This window comes from Haliotis asinina, chromosome 3 (assembly GCF_037392515.1).
Source record: "Haliotis asinina isolate JCU_RB_2024 chromosome 3, JCU_Hal_asi_v2, whole genome shotgun sequence".
NCBI classification, from domain to species: Eukaryota; Metazoa; Mollusca; class Gastropoda; order Lepetellida; family Haliotidae; genus Haliotis; species Haliotis asinina.
Genome location: NC_090282.1, coordinates 46,083,565 through 46,105,486, shown reverse-complemented (window position 1 = coordinate 46,105,486; position 21,922 = coordinate 46,083,565). Strand labels below are relative to the sequence as shown.

The window sequence follows — 21,922 nt, the reverse complement described above, 5'->3', positions numbered from 1 at the left end:
CCTTCGAAGTGGCTACTGCTCCCACCAAATGAGCTTTCAACTCCTCTGGGGGGATAAACCTTTATGTATGTAAGACATACAGATCGCCGATACAATCCACTGGGATATAGTTTGCGTATTAGCCGGGTGCCGGCCTTGCTGCCACCTTAACAACAGAACACCTGTTTCCTCTTACAGAGACAAGCTGTCCTCTTAATGTATGCTTTAAGAGTTTTCCTAATGTCTAACACATGACACAGGAAGCTTAAAAGCAGCTAGATTGATAGGCACCATGATAAGTAATGTTTGATTGATCTTAGGGCAGGAGGAATTTGGAAAGCATATGCTAAGCCAATCTTTATGGAACATGGTACGTTCCTGATCCGATGACATGGAGTGTAAGTTACCAACATGTCTGCCAGACGTAACCACCACCAGAAAGGCTGTTTTCCAGCTTAAAAGCTGTAATGACAAGTTGGCCAGTACTCATGCTGGTTGGGTGGCAAGCTGAGAAAGGACCCTGGAGATCAGGGGAATCACTGGGAAAGCCCACAGTACCGTGGTCCAACCTGCTGCATGGCATTCCAGTAGACCTCATATGTTCGGTATTTTGTCCGACTGGGCAAAAGGCGGAACCAAACACCCTTGTTTGGTAGCCGGAGCTGCACCCAAGGAAGCCGAGCCTCCCCTGAGGGTGACCAAAGTGAACACACACTCATCCTCGACCGGTACTAAGAAAAGAGAATCATCCCCCCGCTGGTAACGCTGAACAAGTTCTGGTAAATCAAAGCGTAGGGGGGCACCAGCAAGGAGGTGATCCATCACATCCCCCACCAAGGAAGCGGGAATGCGGAGCTGCATCTGCGAGGGTTGCCTAGGAGCAAATGCCTCGCCTGGCAGGCAGAACTCAGCCGAGTCTGGGCAGCTAGTTGGGACTGTGGCCTGGGGAATAGCCTGTGCTATACGGTGGTGAGGGGCCGTATAATGAACAAAAACGACTTTGTGTCTATTGTACAATATTTTGTTAAAACACTGATACAACTGTCACGTGACATTTTCTGGCGGCAGAAAATGCATATATGTACCCCAAGGACTTTCTCTATGAAAAAGAATCCATCTCATGCCAGAGTGGAAGAAAAGGAACCATACATACAGTAGCTGACTCTTTTTCACTCATAGTACACGTAGGAAGAAGCACTAACACTTTGTAATGGCCCATGCATGTCTCTCTGTTAGAATGACAGCATGGAAAGTGAGGTCTGAGCTTGTCGACCAGAGTTATCTGTTCTTGGTTGTAAGGGCCGTAGGGCCCCTGTAAGGACGGTCTCACAAGAAAAAAGAGAAGTTTTTCTTTGACCCAACAAGCAGCAACCCTCAGAAGTTATTTGTGTGTCAGTTGGCCATTTCTGACTTTAAAATATAAGAACTGGCTGAATTTGATGTAGTCAGTCAGTGTCATAAATATTTCAGTAGCAGCGTCAACAACTTACCTCCATGCAAGTGGCTGCTCTAGTCCATCCACAGGCTCGCTACTGGAGTGATGTGAGCAGTCACGTGTCCACACATGCAACTGTCGGCCGCCTAAGAAAAACATATGCATATCATGGTATAAAAGTATTTGTAAGTTCAAGCTGTGTAATGAAGGTACTGGAGAGGTGGAGGTTCAGTTACAACTTACTTACTCTGTAGCTGTTACGTATAATTTAAAGTTATGTACCTCTTACCTATATTCTAAGGTTATGCACCCGTTACCTATTTTCTAAGGTTATGTACCTGTTACCTATACCATGAGGTTATGTATCTGTTACTTATAGTATAAGGTTATGTATCTGTTACCTATAGTATAAGGTTATGTGTTTGTTACTTATACTCTAAGGCTGTGAAAATCAGTGAAAATTGGCAAATTCTTAACAAAATTTTATATCAAACACAACTGTTCATGTGTAGGATATTTGCATGCTTTCTAACATTTGATGAATGATCCTTGTGCAATTCATCCATATAAAGTTTACAGTTGGTTCCTCCAAGTTAGTGGAGAAATTCATTTTCAATGTAACCATATATACATACATAACACATAGTGAGTGCTGAAATGAGTGTAAACTTTTGATGGGTAGTATATATATTAAACAAAATAGAATGTGTAGAATAACGCAACCATCAAAAATATTGTACAACATGACTGATTGGGTGGCCATATTCAAATTTGGTTCAAATCAATTCAATACATTAGGGTGTCACTGATGGCAGGTAAAAGGCATTGATTGATTCAGTGGCTTCAAAGAGGATTGCAGTCATAAACTGAACCTGATGTAATGTTCTACAAAACACCTACCTTGACCTTCAACTAATCTTAAGTAAATTCTTTTCAAACACGATACACATCCTAATGAAGGTATATATCAAGTTCATTGTTACATGCATTCACTTGTGTTGAGAAAGTGAACCAAAAACTTTCTGGGAAGTGACTTTTCATCTAGAATTGTGCCAAAAAGGTTTGGAAGAATTCTATGAAGTATCCACCATGACAGGAATGACAAGTCTTTATGGGTGATGCTCAAAACTCTTTTTATTTTGTGGCTTGTAGTCAGTAGACAACAGATGCTGGAGTATAATGGAGAAATCCTAAGCAGAAGCTTGGAATTTCCAAATTGGCTAGCTTGTAGTCTGAGGCTCTGGTACCCAGTTGTTGCAATAAATCAGAAGTCCGAGGCTCTGGTACCCAGTTGTTGCAATAAACCAGCACTCTGAGGCTCTGGTATCCAGTTGTTGCAATAAACCAGCACTCTGAGGCTCTGGTATCCAGTTGTTGCAATAAACCAGCACTCTGAGGCTCTGGTATCCAGTTGTTGCAATAAACCAGCACTCTGAGGCTCTGGTATCCAGTTGTTGCAATAAACCAGCACTCTGAGGCTCTGGTATCCAGTTGTTGCAATAAATCAGCACTCTGAGGCTCTGGTATCCAGTTGTTGCAATAAACCAGCACTCTGAGGCTCTGGTATCCAGTTGTTGCAATAAATCAGCAGTCTGAGGCTCTGGTATCCAGTTGTTGCAATAAACCAGCACTCTGAGGCTCTGGTACCCAGTTGTTGCAATAAACCAGCACTCTTAGGCTCTGGTATCCAGTTGTTGCAATAAATCAGCACTCTGAGGCTCTGGTATCCAGTTGTTGCAATAAACCAGCACTCTGAGGCTCTGGTATCCAGTTGTTGCAATAAATCAGAAGTCCGAGGCTCTGGTATCCAGTTGTTGCAATAAACCAGCACTCTGAGGCTCTGGTACCCAGTTGTTGCAATAAACCAGCACTCTGAGGCTCTGGTACCCAGTTGTTGCAATAAAACAGCACTCTGAGGCTCTGGTATCCAGTTGTTGCAATAAACCAGCACTCTGAGGCTCTGGTATCCAGTTGTTGCAATAAACCAGCACTCTGAGGCTCTGGTATCCAGTTGTTGCAATAAACCAGCACTCTGAGGCTCTGGTATCCAGTTGTTGCAATAAATCAGCACTCTGAGGCTCTGGTATCCAGTTGTTGCAATAAACCAGCACTCTGAGGCTCTGGTATCCAGTTGTTGCAATAAACCAGCACTCTGAGGCTCTGGTATCCAGTTGTTGCAATAAACCAGCACTCTGAGGCTCTGGTATCCAGTTGTTGCAATAAACCAGCACTCTGAGGCTCTGGTATCCAGTTGTTGCAATAAATCAGCAGTCTGAGGCTCTGGTATCCAGTTGTTGCAATAAACCAGCACTCTGAGGCTCTGGTACCCAGTTGTTGCAATAAAACAGCACTCTGAGGCTCTGGTATCCAGTTGTTGCAATAAATCAGCAGTCTGAGGCTCTGGTATCCAGTTGTTGCAATAAACCAGCACTCTGAGGCTCTGGTATCCAGTTGTTGCAATAAATCAGAAGTCCGAGGCTCTGGTATCCAGTTGTTGCAATAAACCAGCACTCTGAGGCTCTGGTACCCAGTTGTTGCAATAAACCAGCACTCTGAGGCTCTGGTATCCAGTTGTTGCAATAAACCAGCACTCTGAGGCTCTGGTATCCAGTTGTTGCAATAAACCAGCACTCTGAGGCTCTGGTATCCAGTTGTTGCAATAAACCAGCACTCTGAGGCTCTGGTATCCAGTTGTTGCAATAAACCAGCAGTCTGAGGCTCTGGTATCCAGTTGTTGCAATAAACCAGCACTCTGAGGCTCTGGTATCCAGTTGTTGCAATAAATCAGCAGTCTGAGGCTCTGGTATCCAGTTGTTGCAATAAACCAGCACTCTGAGGCTCTGGTACCCAGTTGTTGCAATAAACCAGCACTCTGAGGCTCTGGTATCCAGTTGTTGCAATAAATCAGCAGTCTGAGGCTCTGGTATCCAGTTGTTGCAATAAACCAGCACTCTGAGGCTCTGGTATCCAGTTGTTGCAATAAATCAGAAGTCCGAGGCTCTGGTATCCAGTTGTTGCAATAAACCAGCACTCTGAGGCTCTGGTACCCAGTTGTTGCAGTAAACCAGCACTCTGAGGCTCTGGTACCCAGTTGTTGCAGTAAACCAGCACTCTGAGGCTCTGGTACCCAGTTGTTGCAATAAATCAGCAGTCTGAGGCTCTGGTATCCAGTTGTTGCAATAAATCAGAAGTCCGAGGCTCTGGTACCCAGTTGTTGCAATAAATCAGCAGTCTGAGGCTCTGGTATCCAGTTGTTGCAATAAATCAGAAGTCCGAGGCTCTGGTACCCAGTTGTTGCAATAAATCAGCACTCTGAGGCTCTGGTATCCAGTTGTTGCAATAAACCAGCACTCTGAGGCTCTGGTACCCAGTTGTTGCAATAAACCAGCACTCTGAGGCTCTGGTATCCAGTTGTTGCAATAAACCAGCAGTCTGAGGCTCTGGTATCCAGTTGTTGCAATAAACCAGCACTCTGAGGCTCTGGTACCCAGTTGTTGCAATAAACCAGCACTCTGAGGCTCTGGTATCCAGTTGTTGCAATAAATCAGCAGTCTGAGGCTCTGGTATCCAGTTGTTGCAATAAATCAGAAGTCCGAGGCTCTGGTACCCAGTTGTTGCAATAAACCAGCACTCTGAGGCTCTGGTACCCAGTTGTTGCAATAAACCAGCACTCTGAGGCTCTGGTATCCAGTTGTTGCAATAAATCAGCAGTCTGAGGCTCTGGTATCCAGTTGTTGCAATAAACCAGCACTCTGAGGCTCGGGTATCCAGTTGTTGCAATAAACCAGCACTCTTAGGCTCTGGTATCCAGTTGTTGCAATAAATCAGCAGTCTGAGGCTCTGGTATCCAGTTGTTGCAATAAACCAGCACTCTGAGGCTCTTGTATCCAGTTGTTGCAATAAATCAGCAGTCTGAGGCTCTGGTATCCAGTTGTTGCAATAAACCAGCACTCTGAGGCTCTGGTATCCAGTTGTTGCAATAAATCAGAAGTCCGAGGCTCTGGTATCCAGTTGTTGCAATAAACCAGCACTCTGAGGCTCTGGTACCCAGTTGTTGCAATAAACCAGCACTCTGAGGCTCTGGTATCCAGTTGTTGCAATAAATCAGCAGTCTGAGGCTCTGGTATCCAGTTGTTGCAATAAATCAGAAGTCCGAGGCTCTGGTACCCAGTTGTTGCAATAAAACAGCACTCTGAGGCTCTGGTATCCAGTTGTTGCAATAAACCAGCACTCTGAGGCTCTGGTATCCAGTTGTTGCAATAAACCAGCACTCTGAGGCTCTGGTATCCAGTTGTTGCAATAAACCAGCACTCTGAGGCTCTGGTATCCAGTTGTTGCAATAAATCAGCACTCTGAGGCTCTGGTATCCAGTTGTTGCAATAAACCAGCACTCTGAGGCTCTGGTATCCAGTTGTTGCAATAAACCAGCACTCTGAGGCTCTGGTATCCAGTTGTTGCAATAAACCAGCACTCTGAGGCTCTGGTATCCAGTTGTTGCAATAAACCAGCACTCTGAGGCTCTGGTATCCAGTTGTTGCAATAAATCAGCAGTCTGAGGCTCTGGTATCCAGTTGTTGCAATAAACCAGCACTCTGAGGCTCTGGTACCCAGTTGTTGCAATAAAACAGCACTCTGAGGCTCTGGTATCCAGTTGTTGCAATAAATCAGCAGTCTGAGGCTCTGGTATCCAGTTGTTGCAATAAACCAGCACTCTGAGGCTCTGGTATCCAGTTGTTGCAATAAATCAGAAGTCCGAGGCTCTGGTATCCAGTTGTTGCAATAAACCAGCACTCTGAGGCTCTGGTACCCAGTTGTTGCAATAAACCAGCACTCTGAGGCTCTGGTATCCAGTTGTTGCAATAAACCAGCACTCTGAGGCTCTGGTATCCAGTTGTTGCAATAAATCAGCAGTCTGAGGCTCTGGTATCCAGTTGTTGCAATAAACCAGCACTCTGAGGCTCTGGTACCCAGTTGTTGCAATAAACCAGCACTCTGAGGCTCTGGTATCCAGTTGTTGCAATAAATCAGCAGTCTGAGGCTCTGGTATCCAGTTGTTGCAATAAACCAGCACTCTGAGGCTCTGGTATCCAGTTGTTGCAATAAATCAGAAGTCCGAGGCTCTGGTATCCAGTTGTTGCAATAAACCAGCACTCTGAGGCTCTGGTACCCAGTTGTTGCAGTAAACCAGCACTCTGAGGCTCTGGTACCCAGTTGTTGCAGTAAACCAGCACTCTGAGGCTCTGGTACCCAGTTGTTGCAATAAATCAGCAGTCTGAGGCTCTGGTATCCAGTTGTTGCAATAAATCAGAAGTCCGAGGCTCTGGTACCCAGTTGTTGCAATAAATCAGCAGTCTGAGGCTCTGGTATCCAGTTGTTGCAATAAATCAGAAGTCCGAGGCTCTGGTACCCAGTTGTTGCAATAAATCAGCACTCTGAGGCTCTGGTATCCAGTTGTTGCAATAAACCAGCACTCTGAGGCTCTGGTACCCAGTTGTTGCAATAAACCAGCACTCTGAGGCTCTGGTATCCAGTTGTTGCAATAAACCAGCAGTCTGAGGCTCTGGTATCCAGTTGTTGCAATAAACCAGCACTCTGAGGCTCTGGTACCCAGTTGTTGCAATAAACCAGCACTCTGAGGCTCTGGTATCCAGTTGTTGCAATAAATCAGCAGTCTGAGGCTCTGGTATCCAGTTGTTGCAATAAATCAGAAGTCCGAGGCTCTGGTACCCAGTTGTTGCAATAAACCAGCACTCTGAGGCTCTGGTACCCAGTTGTTGCAATAAACCAGCACTCTGAGGCTCTGGTATCCAGTTGTTGCAATAAATCAGCAGTCTGAGGCTCTGGTATCCAGTTGTTGCAATAAACCAGCACTCTGAGGCTCGGGTATCCAGTTGTTGCAATAAACCAGCACTCTTAGGCTCTGGTATCCAGTTGTTGCAATAAATCAGCAGTCTGAGGCTCTGGTATCCAGTTGTTGCAATAAACCAGCACTCTGAGGCTCTTGTATCCAGTTGTTGCAATAAATCAGCAGTCTGAGGCTCTGGTATCCAGTTGTTGCAATAAACCAGCACTCTGAGGCTCTGGTATCCAGTTGTTGCAATAAATCAGAAGTCCGAGGCTCTGGTATCCAGTTGTTGCAATAAACCAGCACTCTGAGGCTCTGGTACCCAGTTGTTGCAATAAACCAGCACTCTGAGGCTCTGGTATCCAGTTGTTGCAATAAATCAGCAGTCTGAGGCTCTGGTATCCAGTTGTTGCAATAAATCAGCACTCTGAGGCTCTGGTATCCAGTTGTTGCAATAAACCAGCACTCTGAGGCTCTGGTATCCAGTTGTTGCAATAAACCAGCACTCTGAGGCTCTGGTATCCAGTTGTTGCAATGGTAAGAAGAACCTGCAGTAAGAGCTGTTCATCAATGGGTGTAGTTTGCTGCATCAAACTGGGATGATCGCTGAATTGGGACAAATCCCCCGCACTGGGACTAATTGCTGGACTGGGATAAATCCCTGACCTGGGATGAATTGCAGAACTGTGTGAGTTTGTCAGTGGTACGTTCATCAGACTTGAGACTTACACTGGACTGACGGGTTCCGTGTTGGTTTCGGATTGTTATGAAATTGATGAGCCACCCCTACCACTCTGGTCGTGACTGCAATGACTAGCAGGTACAATGTATATGTAGATTTTCATAGAGCTTCACTTCAGGATTGTGATGTACCAAGGGAGAGTATAAAGCTCGTCCCTTCTGATGACTGACATGAAAAATGCAGTCGTCTTTCCATGAATGAGACCCATGAAATTGGGACAGACGATATTAGACCGACAGAAAGTTTTGACAAGTCTGCATCAGAGAGGAACAAATACCTCAGATATCCTTCAAATAAGAGTCCGATGAAGCCTCGAATAAGTCTTCCCATTCTTTGATCATCAGAGAGGATCTACGCAGTTTGCTGACAGGCCTATTCCTCTTGGTCTTCTTAGACGATGAAGGGCCATTTTCCAACCACTGCCTAGAATCCTGATCAACCAAAAGCTGTGTGCCAGCCTCCATGTGCGCCATGAACCGTGATCATATATATTTATCCATCCACTGTGTTAGCACTTTGCCTTGTACATGGAAAAGTGAGCGAGTGAGAGAGTGAGGTTGGGTTTATGTTGCACTCTGCAATATTCCAACTATATGGCAGCAGTCTGTAAATAATCGAGTTGCAAGTCTGGGAATGAATAACATGTGTCAACCAAGTCAGCGAGTCTGACCACCTGATCCCATTAGTCGCCTTTACAACAAGCATAGTTGTCTGTTATGGCAAGGATGGGTTGCTGAAGGACTATTCTACCCTGGACCTTCATAGGTATAAAAAGGCGCATAATAAATTCACTTTTATTTATCATTTATTATTTATGTTACCTCCCAGTTGTGAATACCGATGCAATCAATTCAGGCAGACTGAGGATCTGCATTATTGCATTGATAACAAAACTTCCATTTTTCAAATGAAGAAAGTTGGCCCAATAAGAATGGAAACTGGGTGGTATAAAAATCTACCTGTTGAAGATAGGAAATGTTTTAATTGTACAGCTGGGTCAAAGATAAGTTCCATGTTTCACTATGATGTAAGTAACAGTATTACATATAAACCTATTTTCATATTGTTATGAGCATGATGCAGACTTTCATGTTTTAACAAATGCTGGAAAACATCTGATGTGTCAAAGCTTTGATGTTTCTTACTATTTTGCCAGGAATCTGCTTTTAAATATTACAGAAAAGGAAACATCTTTAATACTCAAAAAATGTTACCAATTTTATGCATTTACTACATTTCATATTTGCTTGTAACTTTTAAGGTTTTGAAATGACTATTGTCTCTCATAACTCACATTGAGCCATTCCATACTTTTATTTATGTTCTATATATGTGTTGAATATCATGTTGTATACAAGTGAGATGTAAATAAACTATTGCCTGTCTGTCTGTCTGTTCGTCTGTCTGTTCGTCTGTCTGTTCATCTGTCTGTCTGTCTGTCTGTCTGTCTGTCTGATCTGAGCAAAAAGAAAACAATGATCAAACAAAGGAGTCATATGATCAATCAGGACAGCTTGTTGCATGCTTCACAGAGATTACAAGGCTGTCCAGGTACCAGAGCAATGGACAGTGTTCAGGCAAATGGAACAAGAGAGGCCAGAAACTTTGTTCGTAGGTATTTCATCTCAAATATCTGACATGAGAGGATACACTATGTGAGATAAGATAAGTTTTGAAAATGACATATTTGTCCTGGTTGGTGTACATGCTTTCATAACAGTATGGTAAAAGAGAATTTTGATGTACCTGTTTGTGGGCTGATACTGCTGACTACAAAGAACTGTCCATCCCCTCGCCAGCTGATCCTTGGACATTGGTCATCCCAGGATGTGGCAGAGCTGTATGTCTGTAGTACAGAAAAATTCATGTACATGAGACAGTGTCTGACACTCTGAACATCAGACTAGATCTGTCTGTGACATACTGAAAAATACAGAGAAGCTGGAGCCTAAATTCATGATTGCTTAACGCCACACAATTTTTCAGCAACAGGATTATTTGTAAATAATGTTCGACCATATTTATTGGACAGTGATTTAGGTTGGTTGGTTGGTTTATTTAGTGCTGCACTCAGCAATATTCCAGTTATATGGTAACAGTTTGCAAAAAATCTAGTCTGGACCAAACAATCCTGTGATCAACAGCATGAGCATCTTTCTACACAAGTTGGATACAATGACATGCATCAAGCAAGTCAGTGAGCCTGACAAACCAATCCCATTAGTCACTTCTCATGACAAGTATGAGTCATGCTATACTAATTCTAAACATGAAAGAAATCTCCAGTAAAATAACACAGATGTATTAATGTTCTTCCTGGACAATTTTGAATAGTTTCATTCAGTTTCTTATCTCAGGCATACAAAAAAGTGGCTTTAGAAACCCATGACCCTTACTTGAATTGAATTTGTTTTCTAAACTGGTAGTGTATATTGTACAGCCCCTCTCTCCCTAAATACCTTACCCTTGCTTTCTCCTGTGCAGCTGCCTTGCCCTCAGACCCATGGAACTGAGTTTCCTTCTTACCCCATCCAACAGTTACAAAGGCAGCTGTAAAAATGGAAATACTTGTATCCTCACACTTCTCAATATCAAAATCTAACTACCAGTCATGCCAACAACTACTACTCATGTTCAGAACTACCATCCTGGCATCAGTCACAAGCAACATGGATACATGATATCCCCACATCAACAGCCAGTAATATTGACAATTGATATCATCACATGACCTATCTGTCGCAAGGAGAAACACTGACAGTAACTGATATGTCCTACTTGTTGAGAATAACATTGACACCTACCATCTGGGCATCAACAAAAAGCAACATGGATGCCTGATATCTCCACATCAACAACTCAAAACATGGAACTGTGGAAACATACACAATCTCTGTATCAACAACTATTACCATGGACACCTATCATTACCATTACTGTATCAAAACTTATACAAACCTGTAGAGGTTATGAATTCCTTGAAGAATGTCCTCCTTGGGGTACATATATAGCATTAAAATGTCCATTTTAAAATGCCTACGACAGTTGTAACAATATTGAATAAATATTTTACAAAACAAAAACTCGTTTTTGTCTTGTGAGACCACCCCTACAGGGCCCCTACCTGGGCCCCTTAACAGCAAAGAGCAGGTAACTCCCGCCGCAAACCTCGCACCTCACTTTTCATGCTGAACTCGTCAGACAGAATGTGGGGAGGTGGCTGGCCGTACCCCAAGGAGGACATTCTTCAAAGAATTCATAACCTCTACAGGTTTGTATAATTCTTTTTCAGAAGAAGTCCTCCTTGGGGTACATATATAGCATAAAACAGACTCCCAACGAACGTGAGTCGGGAGAGGCTTTCTGTCTACTAATGTGTACCCTTCACACACTCTCATACACTGCCAAAGCTGCGAGAGATAAAAAGAAACACTTATCCAAACACCGAGACCGCTGATGTCAATCAGGCGGGGGCGTGGCAAATGTGGGGTATAGCCAATCAACGGCAGAGTTCAGGAGTGATGGACATTAGTCCACGCCCCAATCTCTGCACTGTATGTGATATTCCCCAAACCAGCAAACAGTGCCGGGAACAACAGTGCATAATATACAATAGCGTATATCGACGCTATAAGAAAGTGCCATTGTCTTCTATTTGGTTCTTTTTTCTTTTTTATATATATATAAAAACCACCACCAGTATAAAATCCACCACCATAATGAATTTACTGACCCATCACCAGAGGCAAAAATGAACATGATCTCAATGTCATTAGCTCATTCAGCTAGGGAGGGTCATGACCGTGCCCACTGGAGAGAACTGTCTGACCAAACCGAGCAATCTCCCTCGAGTGTTTGTCCAACTGATAGTGTCGGATGAACGTGCTCGGACGGCTCCAAATAGCCGCTGAGCAGATCTCCTCAATGGGCAGTGCCGCTGCATAAGCTTGTGATGTAGCCACTGCCCTAACCGAATGAGCTTTTAGCCCTTGGGGTACAGTTAACCCCTTATGGGTGTAAACCATACAAATGGCAGAGACAAGCCACCTAGAAATGGTTTGCTTGTTCGCCGGCATGCCAGCTCTCCCCCCGCCATAACAGCAAAACAACTGTTTATCCTTCCAGATATCAGCAGTTCGCTTGATATAAGCTCTGAGGGTTTTATGGACATCTAAGACGTGAGCACGTCGAAGAGATGTACCAGACGAGGGAGGCTGCATGAGCGTAGGTAGCTCAATAGGTGCTGTAACATGAAAAGCGCCTGCGATCTTAGGACGGTAAGAATCTGGCAACCTAATACTGACCCTGTCTTTATGAAAGACGGTCAGAGCAGGATCTGCTGACATAGCGTGAATGTCGCCAACCCGCCTGCCGGATGTTACCGCCACAAGAAAGGCAGCCTTCTAAGTTAACAGCTGGAGAGAAAGAGATGATAACTCGTAAAAAAGAGGACCGGACAGCCAATCAAAAACGATTGACAAGTCCCACGGGGAACTAATCCGCCAGAGAGTCGGATGTTTCCTATCCACGCCTGCTAGAAAGCGCTGCACAAGAGGGTGCTGCCCCAAGAGAGCACCTTCGACAGGAATATGGAAAGCTGAAATAGCCGTGAAATAGCCCCGGATAGTAGACGCGGCGAGGCCATTCTCTAGCGGAGACTGTAAAAATTCCAGTACTTCAACTAAAGTTGTAGAAAAGGGATCAAGAATCCCCCTGTCGACACACCAGCGCACATAACAGGCCCATCTATCCTCGTATTGAACGTTTGTCGAATCCCTCCGTGAAGCCAGAATTGTGGTTGCAACTGGTGCAGGAATTCCCCTTGCCCTTGCACACCTGTAAAGGCTGCGCCCATTTGGTAGTGTCCTTGGCTGGAACCGAAGGATACACCGAGGCAAGGATCGAGGGCCGCGCACAAGACGAGTGCGACTGCTCCAATAAGGGTTTAGAATCCTTAAAGGTGGAGACAGCCTCCGCGGCCTCCTGAACTACCATCACTGCTCCCGGAAACAGGGTAGAACCCATCTGGTACGCCAACGCGAGAAGAGCCTGCTGCGTGGCCGGCGAGTACTGCGCCACCGAGAGCCACAGCCTACGGAGGGCCATAACATCATGATGCCAGACATCATCTGGCATGCCGAGGACCTAATCAAGTCCCGTGCCAAATGAGTCTGCACCTCCGTAAGCTGCTGCTCACTGTTCACCAGCTAGCACTGTAACACCGATGTGTACGCAGCATGGATAGTGACCTTAAGGCATTGCGCAGCATTGCGGTACTGCTCCTCAAATGACCTATAGGCGGATTTGAGGGCAGTCGCATTAGATGTAAAGGGTGGTAGCCTCCAACCCTGCCTCGCCGAGGCAATCGAGCTACCAGATGAACCCCCCAGGGTGACCGACGCATAAATGCAGTCGTCCATCACAGGGAGGTTATAAATGCCGAGATCCCCATCAGGTATCTCCGATCAAGCTCCGGTAAATCGAAGCGAGATCGGGATCCCGACAGGAGAGGGTTGATAACATCGGCTAGAATTGACGGGATGATGTGGAGCCGGGTGTCCGCCACCTACGTCGGAACGAACGCCTCGCCCGGAAGCCGAAACTCCGTGGAGACGGGCGTCGCCGTGGCAACCACCACCTGAGGCAGGACAGTAGCTATACGCTCCCGTACCTGCCTCAGGGAGGCACCGAGCGAAAAAGAAGGCCCCTCCCAACCATCCCCCTCCTCCATGATCTCCTTGACGCGGCCCTCCAGCAACGACGTCTCTGACTCGAGAGACAGCTCCGGAGGATCGGTCGAGGGAACATCAGAGAGCAAGACAGGCTCGAGAAGAGCCAAGCAGCTTGACGCCATTGACCCGACTGAGACCTGAGTCCATGTGGCGAATAGCCGGCACCGCTTCCCTAGGAATACCGACAGAGGTCGTCCCCGAGTGACTGGCTACCGAAGGTGCCAACGGCACCGGCTCACTCACTAAGGGTGTCCCCAGACCAGTACCGGAGGTTTGGCTGGGGACCCCTTGGGACGCCATATTAGGAGCCACACCCCCTTCCGAAATGAGCATGTGGACTGAAGCCATTAGCAGCTGTAAAAGACTGTTTAATATATCAAAGGTTAAGGTTTGTGAAGGTTGAGAAGGAGGTGCGCTGGACGAAGAGGAAGCCAACGCCGGAGGGGGAACGACTGTACATTTCGCTGATTTGGAAGATTTGACGTATGACGACAGTATGAAAAGTGAGGTACGAGGTTCACGGTGGGCGTTACCTGCTCTTGGCTGTTAAGGGGCCCAGGTAGGGGCCCTGTAGGGGCCCTGTAGGGGTGGTCTCACAAGAGAAAAAAGAGTTTTTGTTTTGTAAAATATTTATTCAATATTGTTACAACTGTCGTAGGCATTTTAAAATGGACATTTTAATGCTATATATATACCCCAAGGAGGACTTCTTCTGAAAAAGAATAGTACTGTGGACATCCACCATCTCTGTACCAACAACTAGTACTGTGGACACCCATAATCTCTGTGTCAACAACAAGTACTGCGGACACCCACCATCTCTGTACCAACAACTCACACTGTGGACACCCACCATCTCTGTGTCAACAAATAGTACTGTGGACACCCATCATCTCTGTCAACAACTAGTACTGTGGACACCCACCATCTCTGTACCAACAACTAGTACTGTGGACACCCACCATCTCTGTACCAACAACTAGTACTGTGGACACCCACCATCTCTGAGGCAACAACTAATACTGTGGACACCCACCATCTCTGAGTCAACAAATAGTACTGTGGACACCCACCATCTCCGTCAACAAATAGTACTGTGGACACTGACAATCTCTGTGTCAACAACTAGTACTGTGGACACCCACCATCTATGTGTCAACAACTAGTACTGTGGACACCCACCATCTATGTGTCAACAACTAGTACTGTGGACATTCACCATCTCTGTATCAACAACTAGTACTGTGGACATACACCATCTCTGTATCAACAACTAGTGCTGTGGACATCCACCATCTCTGTATCAACAACTATTACAGTGGACACCCACCATCTCTGTATCAGCAGCTTGTAGACTGGACACCCACCATCTTTGTGTCAACAACTAGTACTGTGGACACCCACCTTCCCCTTTGTCTTGAGGATGCTGTGAGATCTCTGTGATGGGGTCAAACTCTCTTGTCATCATGAGCAGTGTCTCATCACCTGAAATGAGACTTTATATTCAGCAGTGTTCAAGACACAAACAGTTTTACCTTCCTTTGATGTGAGAAAAGCCAGTTCATTGGTAGGCTCTGGTTTTCTGTAAAACATTAAACTATTACTTAACCCGTCACATAACCTATCTTTTTCAAGGCCAAACACTGACAGTAACTGACATCGTCACATGACATACATGTTGCGAGGACAAACACTAATAGTAACTGACATCATCAAGTGACCTACCTGTTGTGAGGACAAATACTGACAGTAACTGACATCGTCACATGACATACATGTTGCGAGGACAAACACTAATAGTAACTGACATCATCAAGTGACCTACCTGTTGTGAGGACAAATACTGATAGTAACAGATATCATCATGTGACCTACCTGTTGTGAGGACAAATACTGATAGTAACTGATATCATCATGTGACCTACCTGTTGTGAGGACAAACACAGATAGTAACTGATATCATAATGTGACTTACCTATTGCAAGGACAAACACTGATAGTAACTGATATCATAATGTGACCTATCTGTTGCGAGGACAAACACTGATAGTAACTGATATCATCATGTGACTTACCTGTTGCGAGGACAAGCACCTCAAGGTCTGGACTCCAGGCCATGGCTGTGAACCCACTCTCCACACTGCCGACACACTCAATCTGAACCAAATATATCAGCGTTCAAGACAATCATCACAGCAAATGACACGTTTCACAATTTTATATAACGATCAGTTGTTCACTTCAATATTTTGAAATACTGTCTCCAAAGTTCATCATGGAGTGTTGATCCAGCATCAAACTGTCCATAACTACACTGGAAGCTGTCTAAACCGGCACTCACTGGGACTGAAGAAATAATCCAGTTTAGACAGTGTGCTGGATTGTAGAGCTGATGATAAATGTACAAGTCACGGATGGGACTGTGATTTTATGCCAGTGTTGACAACCTACCAGATTTGACAGATGCCGGTTTTGACAGCTTCCACTGTATAACGACGCTCAGTTTTAAAAACAGTCCCAAAAAGTGTCAATATGAACCATCTAAAATTTGAGTCTCAATACCAAGCAAACTATTGAGATGTTAACTGAGTTTCACAGTGCATGTTTTTTTTACCTTGCTAGCCAGTAATGAGATAATAACCTGAAGAATAGCATTTGGTTGTTTAGTCACTCAGAAACAGAAGTGTACTTCGAACATCTCAACTCCCCACATAACTAGAGTTGATTCTTTGAGAATATCAATTCAAATTTAAACATGTATTTTGTTGCTGTAAACATAAAAGCAGTTTTCTCACCTGTCCAGTGCCCACGCTCCAGATAAGCAGGTTACCATTGCTGGCCGCAACACACACACCTTGTTGGTCTGCCAGATACTGCACACCCACAACACAGCCAGTCCCGTCCGCAGGGAGGAAATCTTCATCAGTCAAACAGACTGTATTAACCACCTGGGAACAACAGATACTCTGTTTACTTACACAAAACCTACAACTTGTATTGGATGATGCCTCAAGGTTTTGCAGGTAGACATCGGTATAAGACTGTGACTGCATAAAGACAGTGAGTGAGTGAACTGAATTTAACGCCACTTAGGACATTCTTCCACTCACACAGTGATGATTCAGCTACATCTCGATTTAAAGACTGATGTGATACAGGTCTTTAAAGGGGAAGTGTACACAAAAAATCCCATCTATTCTGATGTGAAACAAAATGAAATATTTTAATTAGTTTAATATCAGTGTTTGAAAATATATATGTGCACTCACTTTTCTTACAATGAAAGAATAACCCTCAAAATGAAATGCTGAAATGTTATGCCATTATGACGCCTTTGCTTGATGAGCTAAAGAGGCCAGAGTTACCGCCCATTGATTATGACGCAATTGGTGCCACTTGATTTTAGACTGGTCTCCCTCTAGTCCCAAATCAAAAGAAGATAATACTGAAATTAATCACGTGAAAAAAGTTTGTGAAAAAACAAAAGAAATAAGGGGAATGAAAATGACTGAAAAAGGACAGACTGACCATGCGTGTTTTCATTCATAACCATACCTCGCCTTGTTGGTGTGTTCACCAACATGAATACACCAGATTTCTGGTAGGAAACTTTTGTTGGCTCAAGCAATGTATATGCATAAAAGTGACATGTAAGTAGCCCAAAACATTCTGACAATCTCTGTGTTGTTACTTTCCTCTTGTTTTCATTATGACCCAGGGAAATTGTCAGATACATAAGGAGAAATATGAAATAGGTTGTGTCAATTATGGCGTCACACTTTCAGAAACAATATGTGTGATGAATCTACGAAATCACTGCAATAAACCTATGATATTTAACTATCAGTTGCTGTGATACATTTCCCATGGATGGTCTAGAAGTAATGAGCAAGTGCATGCAACATAAGTAGGCCAATGGATACACATAAAATCTGAGACTGGCCTTGTTTATATTTCAAACGAGTGGTCCTTCCCAGCTCAACATATGATGTCATTTTATATTTAACTCTATGAGGAATTCAAGGATTTGTTTAAGGAAGATGATGTTAAATTATATAAAGAAACTTAATAAAAAAATTTAAATTCTAAATTTATCAAACCTGTGTAGACACATAAGGATTTAAACTCAGAGATTAGTGGCATGTACTGTGACATCAGTGGTTGGGATTGTGATGGTCCCAATGTCCCAGTGAAAACGTAATGATGAATTTCACTTTAAACAAAAAATTCAATCAAGTAAAGTAAAATAAAGATTGCAAATCCTCCTAATTTTACCTTGCCACCTAAACATTTAAATCTCATAATTTTATTTAACATAGGATAAAAGTTGTTAAAAGGATAAACGATCATAGATTTAAATCGCTGAAACAACTGGCAGATAATTCTGAATATTTCCCGGTCAAGCAACCACTTGTGGAGTGCCAGAACACAACATGAGAATGCATCTGCACGAACGGTGTCCACACTCCTGGGAGATAAACAGGTATTACTTGTGTGCTGAACTGATTACACCACAGCACAAACTGCCTTGCCTCCTGAGTTGTAGAACATTGCCATCTGGTTGTCATATCTAGAAGAACCACACAGTTCCAAACCTGCTCCATGAAACTTTTGAATACCAACCAAACTGCTCTCAATTCTAGCACACTGATATGCAGGGCTGTCTCGTTCACAGACCCCACCCGCTCTCTACCAGCCACCCATCCTGTAAGGGAGATGCCCATCTAAATTGTGATCATCAGCACTGGAGTTTCCTGTGGTACAGCCCTGGAAAGATTCCTGGTGTTGGTCCACCGCTGCAAGTGAGGAATCAGCCACTCCAAAGTTACCAGAACCTTCTAGTAACTCAGAGTGAGACCACAGCTGTGCTAATGCATTCTGAACTGGCAGCATTCTCAGACGCACATGCTAAACTATGTCCACCACTGCTGCCATGTTGCCTAGCAACTAAAGCGAAGTTCAAGCTGAGGTCCAGGGAGACAGGAGGAGTTGCAACACCCCCAACCTGGACTTTAGAAATGCGCTCGACCCTGCTTTGTCTCAAATCTCGCCCCCAAGAAAATCAGATCCTGTGTCTGAACTAGTTCTGATTTTTTGAGTCTGATAATCCACACAAACTTGGTAAGAGTATCCATCACTACTGTGTGGATTCCTGACTCAATTTGGTGGTAAGTGCTCTGATAAGCCACTCGTCCAGGCACAGGTTACAAAAGTTACCCTGTGCCCTGGTGACCTGAGTTGACACTCTTGGTGCAGTGGAGATGCCAAAGGGGAGCATATAAAACTGAAAATAAAAAATCTTAGATTTTTCTGATCGACAGTTCATGCAGCACAACTTCATTTCATTTTCATTAGTTGCGAAAAGTAGCCACCGATATTTCTGCTTCCACTCGTTCATTGTTTTAGAGTGAGTTTGTTGCCATCGTGTTTTTTTTATGTAGGTTCATTGATTACTTTGGACAATACATCGTTCAAAATTACCTTAATACACCTCTCGGATTCAAAACAAGATGATATGAGATATTTGATAATGTTTCTGAAAATTGGTCGAGAATTTTCGACTACTTGTTTTGGCTGTAGATATGTAAATATCTTGCTTTGACAGTCACTTTTCTTACCACGCTGAGATGCCATGTTTGTTGATAACAACAATAGAGGGCTGTATTGCTCATTTTACCTCTCAACACCACCTTGGCAATCGATGTCTGTCTCATAATGCATGTAAGTTTTAGAAATATATATAAAACCTTTAGCGTATCGGCAATTTTTTAATGCGTAACTGGTACGCTACAATTATTTTTTCAATATGTAATTGGTCATTTTCACAGTGTAAAATACCCAGATTCGAGGCTTATCTGGAGTTCTGCCGGAATGCAGCAAATCCTGGAGAAAGGAGGAGGGCCTTGCTTCCACTGCAGCTTATGGCAAACCCTAAGTGTGAACAGGACAAAAGGATTTGAGGTGACTGTCTTCTATTCCCAAAGGAATATAATCAGTCGGCCTTTGACTGGGACATCAGGTAAGAGGCAGTGAACCCCGACAGTCGGCTGTGTAGCAACTACTTGCTTGTTGAAATGGTTGCTGAGTTGCAGCATCCATCCCCAAAGGGAAAGGGCAAGCACTGGCAAGGATGGACGGCCGGATGCAAGAGGCGAGGGGTTGTTCATGTAACGGCTTGGAGTCCTTAAAATAACTAACCACCTTCACAGCCTCCCTGACTACTGTCAAAGCCTCCATGAATAGGGCTGAACCAATCCTGAAGAGCAGAGACAGCAGGGCCTGCTGGGTTGCTGGAGAATACATGACAATCGACAGCCAAAGCCTACGGAGGCCCATTGCCACATTCATCATCTGGCTTGAGCATGACCGAATTGTGTCATGGGCCAAATGTGAGTGCACTTCAGTAGGCCGCCTTGCAAGCATACAACAATGCAGTGTTGTCCTCAACCCCCTTGTCCTCCAGCTACCTCTACAGGGCAGAGAGGTAAGCTGAGTGGCCGGTAACCCTAAGCTGTTGCATGGCATTGCAGTGTTTCTCTTCGAAAGAGCGATATACTGATTTCAACAACTGACTACCGGAGATGTAAGGAAGAAAGTGCCAGTCCTTCTGAGCCGATGCCTGGCTGTGACCACATGACCCTGCTAGGGTGATCGAGGCGTACATGCACTTGTCAACTTACCTCCCCTGACTGGACATCTACAGCATGCAGACAGGTTGGACCTGCAGTGTACAGTGTGTGTGTGTGTCCAGTGACTGGTCAACTTACCTGACCTGACTGGATGTCTACAGCATAGACAGGATGGTCCTGAAGTGTACAGAGAGTGTGTGTCCAGTGACTGGTCAGCTTACCTCCCCTGACTGGAAATCTACAGCACACAGACTGGTTGGTCCTGCAGTGTACAATGTGCCTGTGTCTGTGTCCACTGTGATGTGCTGACATCCATTCAGACTGGCATTATCAACCACTCTCTTCACCTCCAGTAACTGTAGGTTTCTCATTTTGCTTTAACTCAGGTTAACTGCAAGTACATATTTCTGACAGTAAAAAATCATTTATACTTAACCTGACTATTTGCTTCTGTCTCCCTTAGCCTTAGATATATGTATTGTGGAAACATTCTGCAATTTTACCCAAGAACATTAGACACATGTCAAACAAATGACACCCCACCCCATGTGCAATGACCAGCCAGTGGACGCCTAAAGGTAGAAGGGTAGAAAAGGCCTTCAGCAACCCATGTTTGTTGTAAGAGGCAACTAATGGGATTGGGTGGTCAGACTCGCTCTGTGGTGCGGTGTAAAACTAAACTCACTCAGACACCAGCCAGTGTCTGTGACTCTTTTCATTTCCATAATAACATAAATAGTTAGAAGAGACAAAGTAGTGGTGAGCACGATGGATAAGTTGTGTGGGGGCAGCAACCTTATTTTGAATTCATGTGCTGTTCGTATAACCCCAAGGAAGATTCGAATCTTATTTTCCTGAATCTTGTTGAACAAGAGTACCACTGTTTACCTCTGATAATCCTGCAGTTTTTCAAACAGAATGAGTGAGTTTAGATTTATGACACTCTCAGCAATATTTCAGCTATTTGGCAGCGGTCAGTAAATAAGAAAATCTGGCCCACACAATTCAGTGATTAACAGCATGAGCATTGACCTGTGGCATTGAGAACATGTGACAACAAAGTCAGCGTACCTGACCAACCGATCCAATGAGTTGCCACTTTCAACAAGCAGAGTCACCTTTGGTGGCAAGCATTAGTTACTGGGGAAATATTCTATCCCGCAACTTCACAGGTCTTCAAGCAGCGACTGTGGATATAATTAAGATGAGATGAAATTAAACTTAAACATCAATCTCTAAACAATGTATGGCCAGTGCTAGCATCGGTCTGGCCTGTAACAGCATGAATTTATTTGAGATGTGGGAACGGGAGGAACTCTTACCTTGTCAGTGTCATTCACAACGTGCGAAGTCTGTGTTGTCAGTAGCTGGGTACGTGTATATGACAAATTCAATGATGATCAGAAACCTACTTCAGTATTGTAACGGTCACAGTGCTCAAGATTTACATCTAGTTGCATGGCCATGGGCGCGGCCATATTGTAATGCCGCAGTGAATATGTTTCCTAAAATACTATGTCTTTCAGTATATAATACCTGGGACTTAGAACCTATCAAAGA

At 44.2% G+C, this 21,922-nt stretch overlaps 1 protein-coding gene across 2 annotated transcripts in view; it reads right to left on the bottom strand.

Moving 5' to 3' along the window:
- Positions 1-21,856, bottom strand: part of LOC137278120 (elongator complex protein 1-like) — a 49,285-nt gene extending 27,429 nt beyond the window's left edge. The window contains exons 1-9 of one of the 2 annotated variants that reach the window (XM_067810259.1): positions 21,685-21,856; positions 21,434-21,549; positions 20,584-20,753; positions 16,529-16,681; positions 15,809-15,890; positions 15,138-15,218; positions 10,466-10,551; positions 9,748-9,847; positions 1,470-1,560 (exon numbers count right to left, since the gene is read on the bottom strand). In XM_067810259.1, coding sequence (XP_067666360.1) covers positions 1,470-1,560; positions 9,748-9,847; positions 10,466-10,551; positions 15,138-15,218; positions 15,809-15,890; positions 16,529-16,681; positions 20,584-20,733 — 743 coding nt within the window. In that variant the 5' untranslated portion in view covers positions 20,734-20,753; positions 21,434-21,549; positions 21,685-21,856. The remainder of the gene's footprint in view (positions 1-1,469; positions 1,561-9,747; positions 9,848-10,465; positions 10,552-15,137; positions 15,219-15,808; positions 15,891-16,528; positions 16,682-20,583; positions 20,754-21,433; positions 21,550-21,684) is intronic. The other variant, XM_067810260.1, reaches the window with a different exon arrangement.
- Between the last annotated feature and the right edge of the window lie 66 nt (positions 21,857-21,922).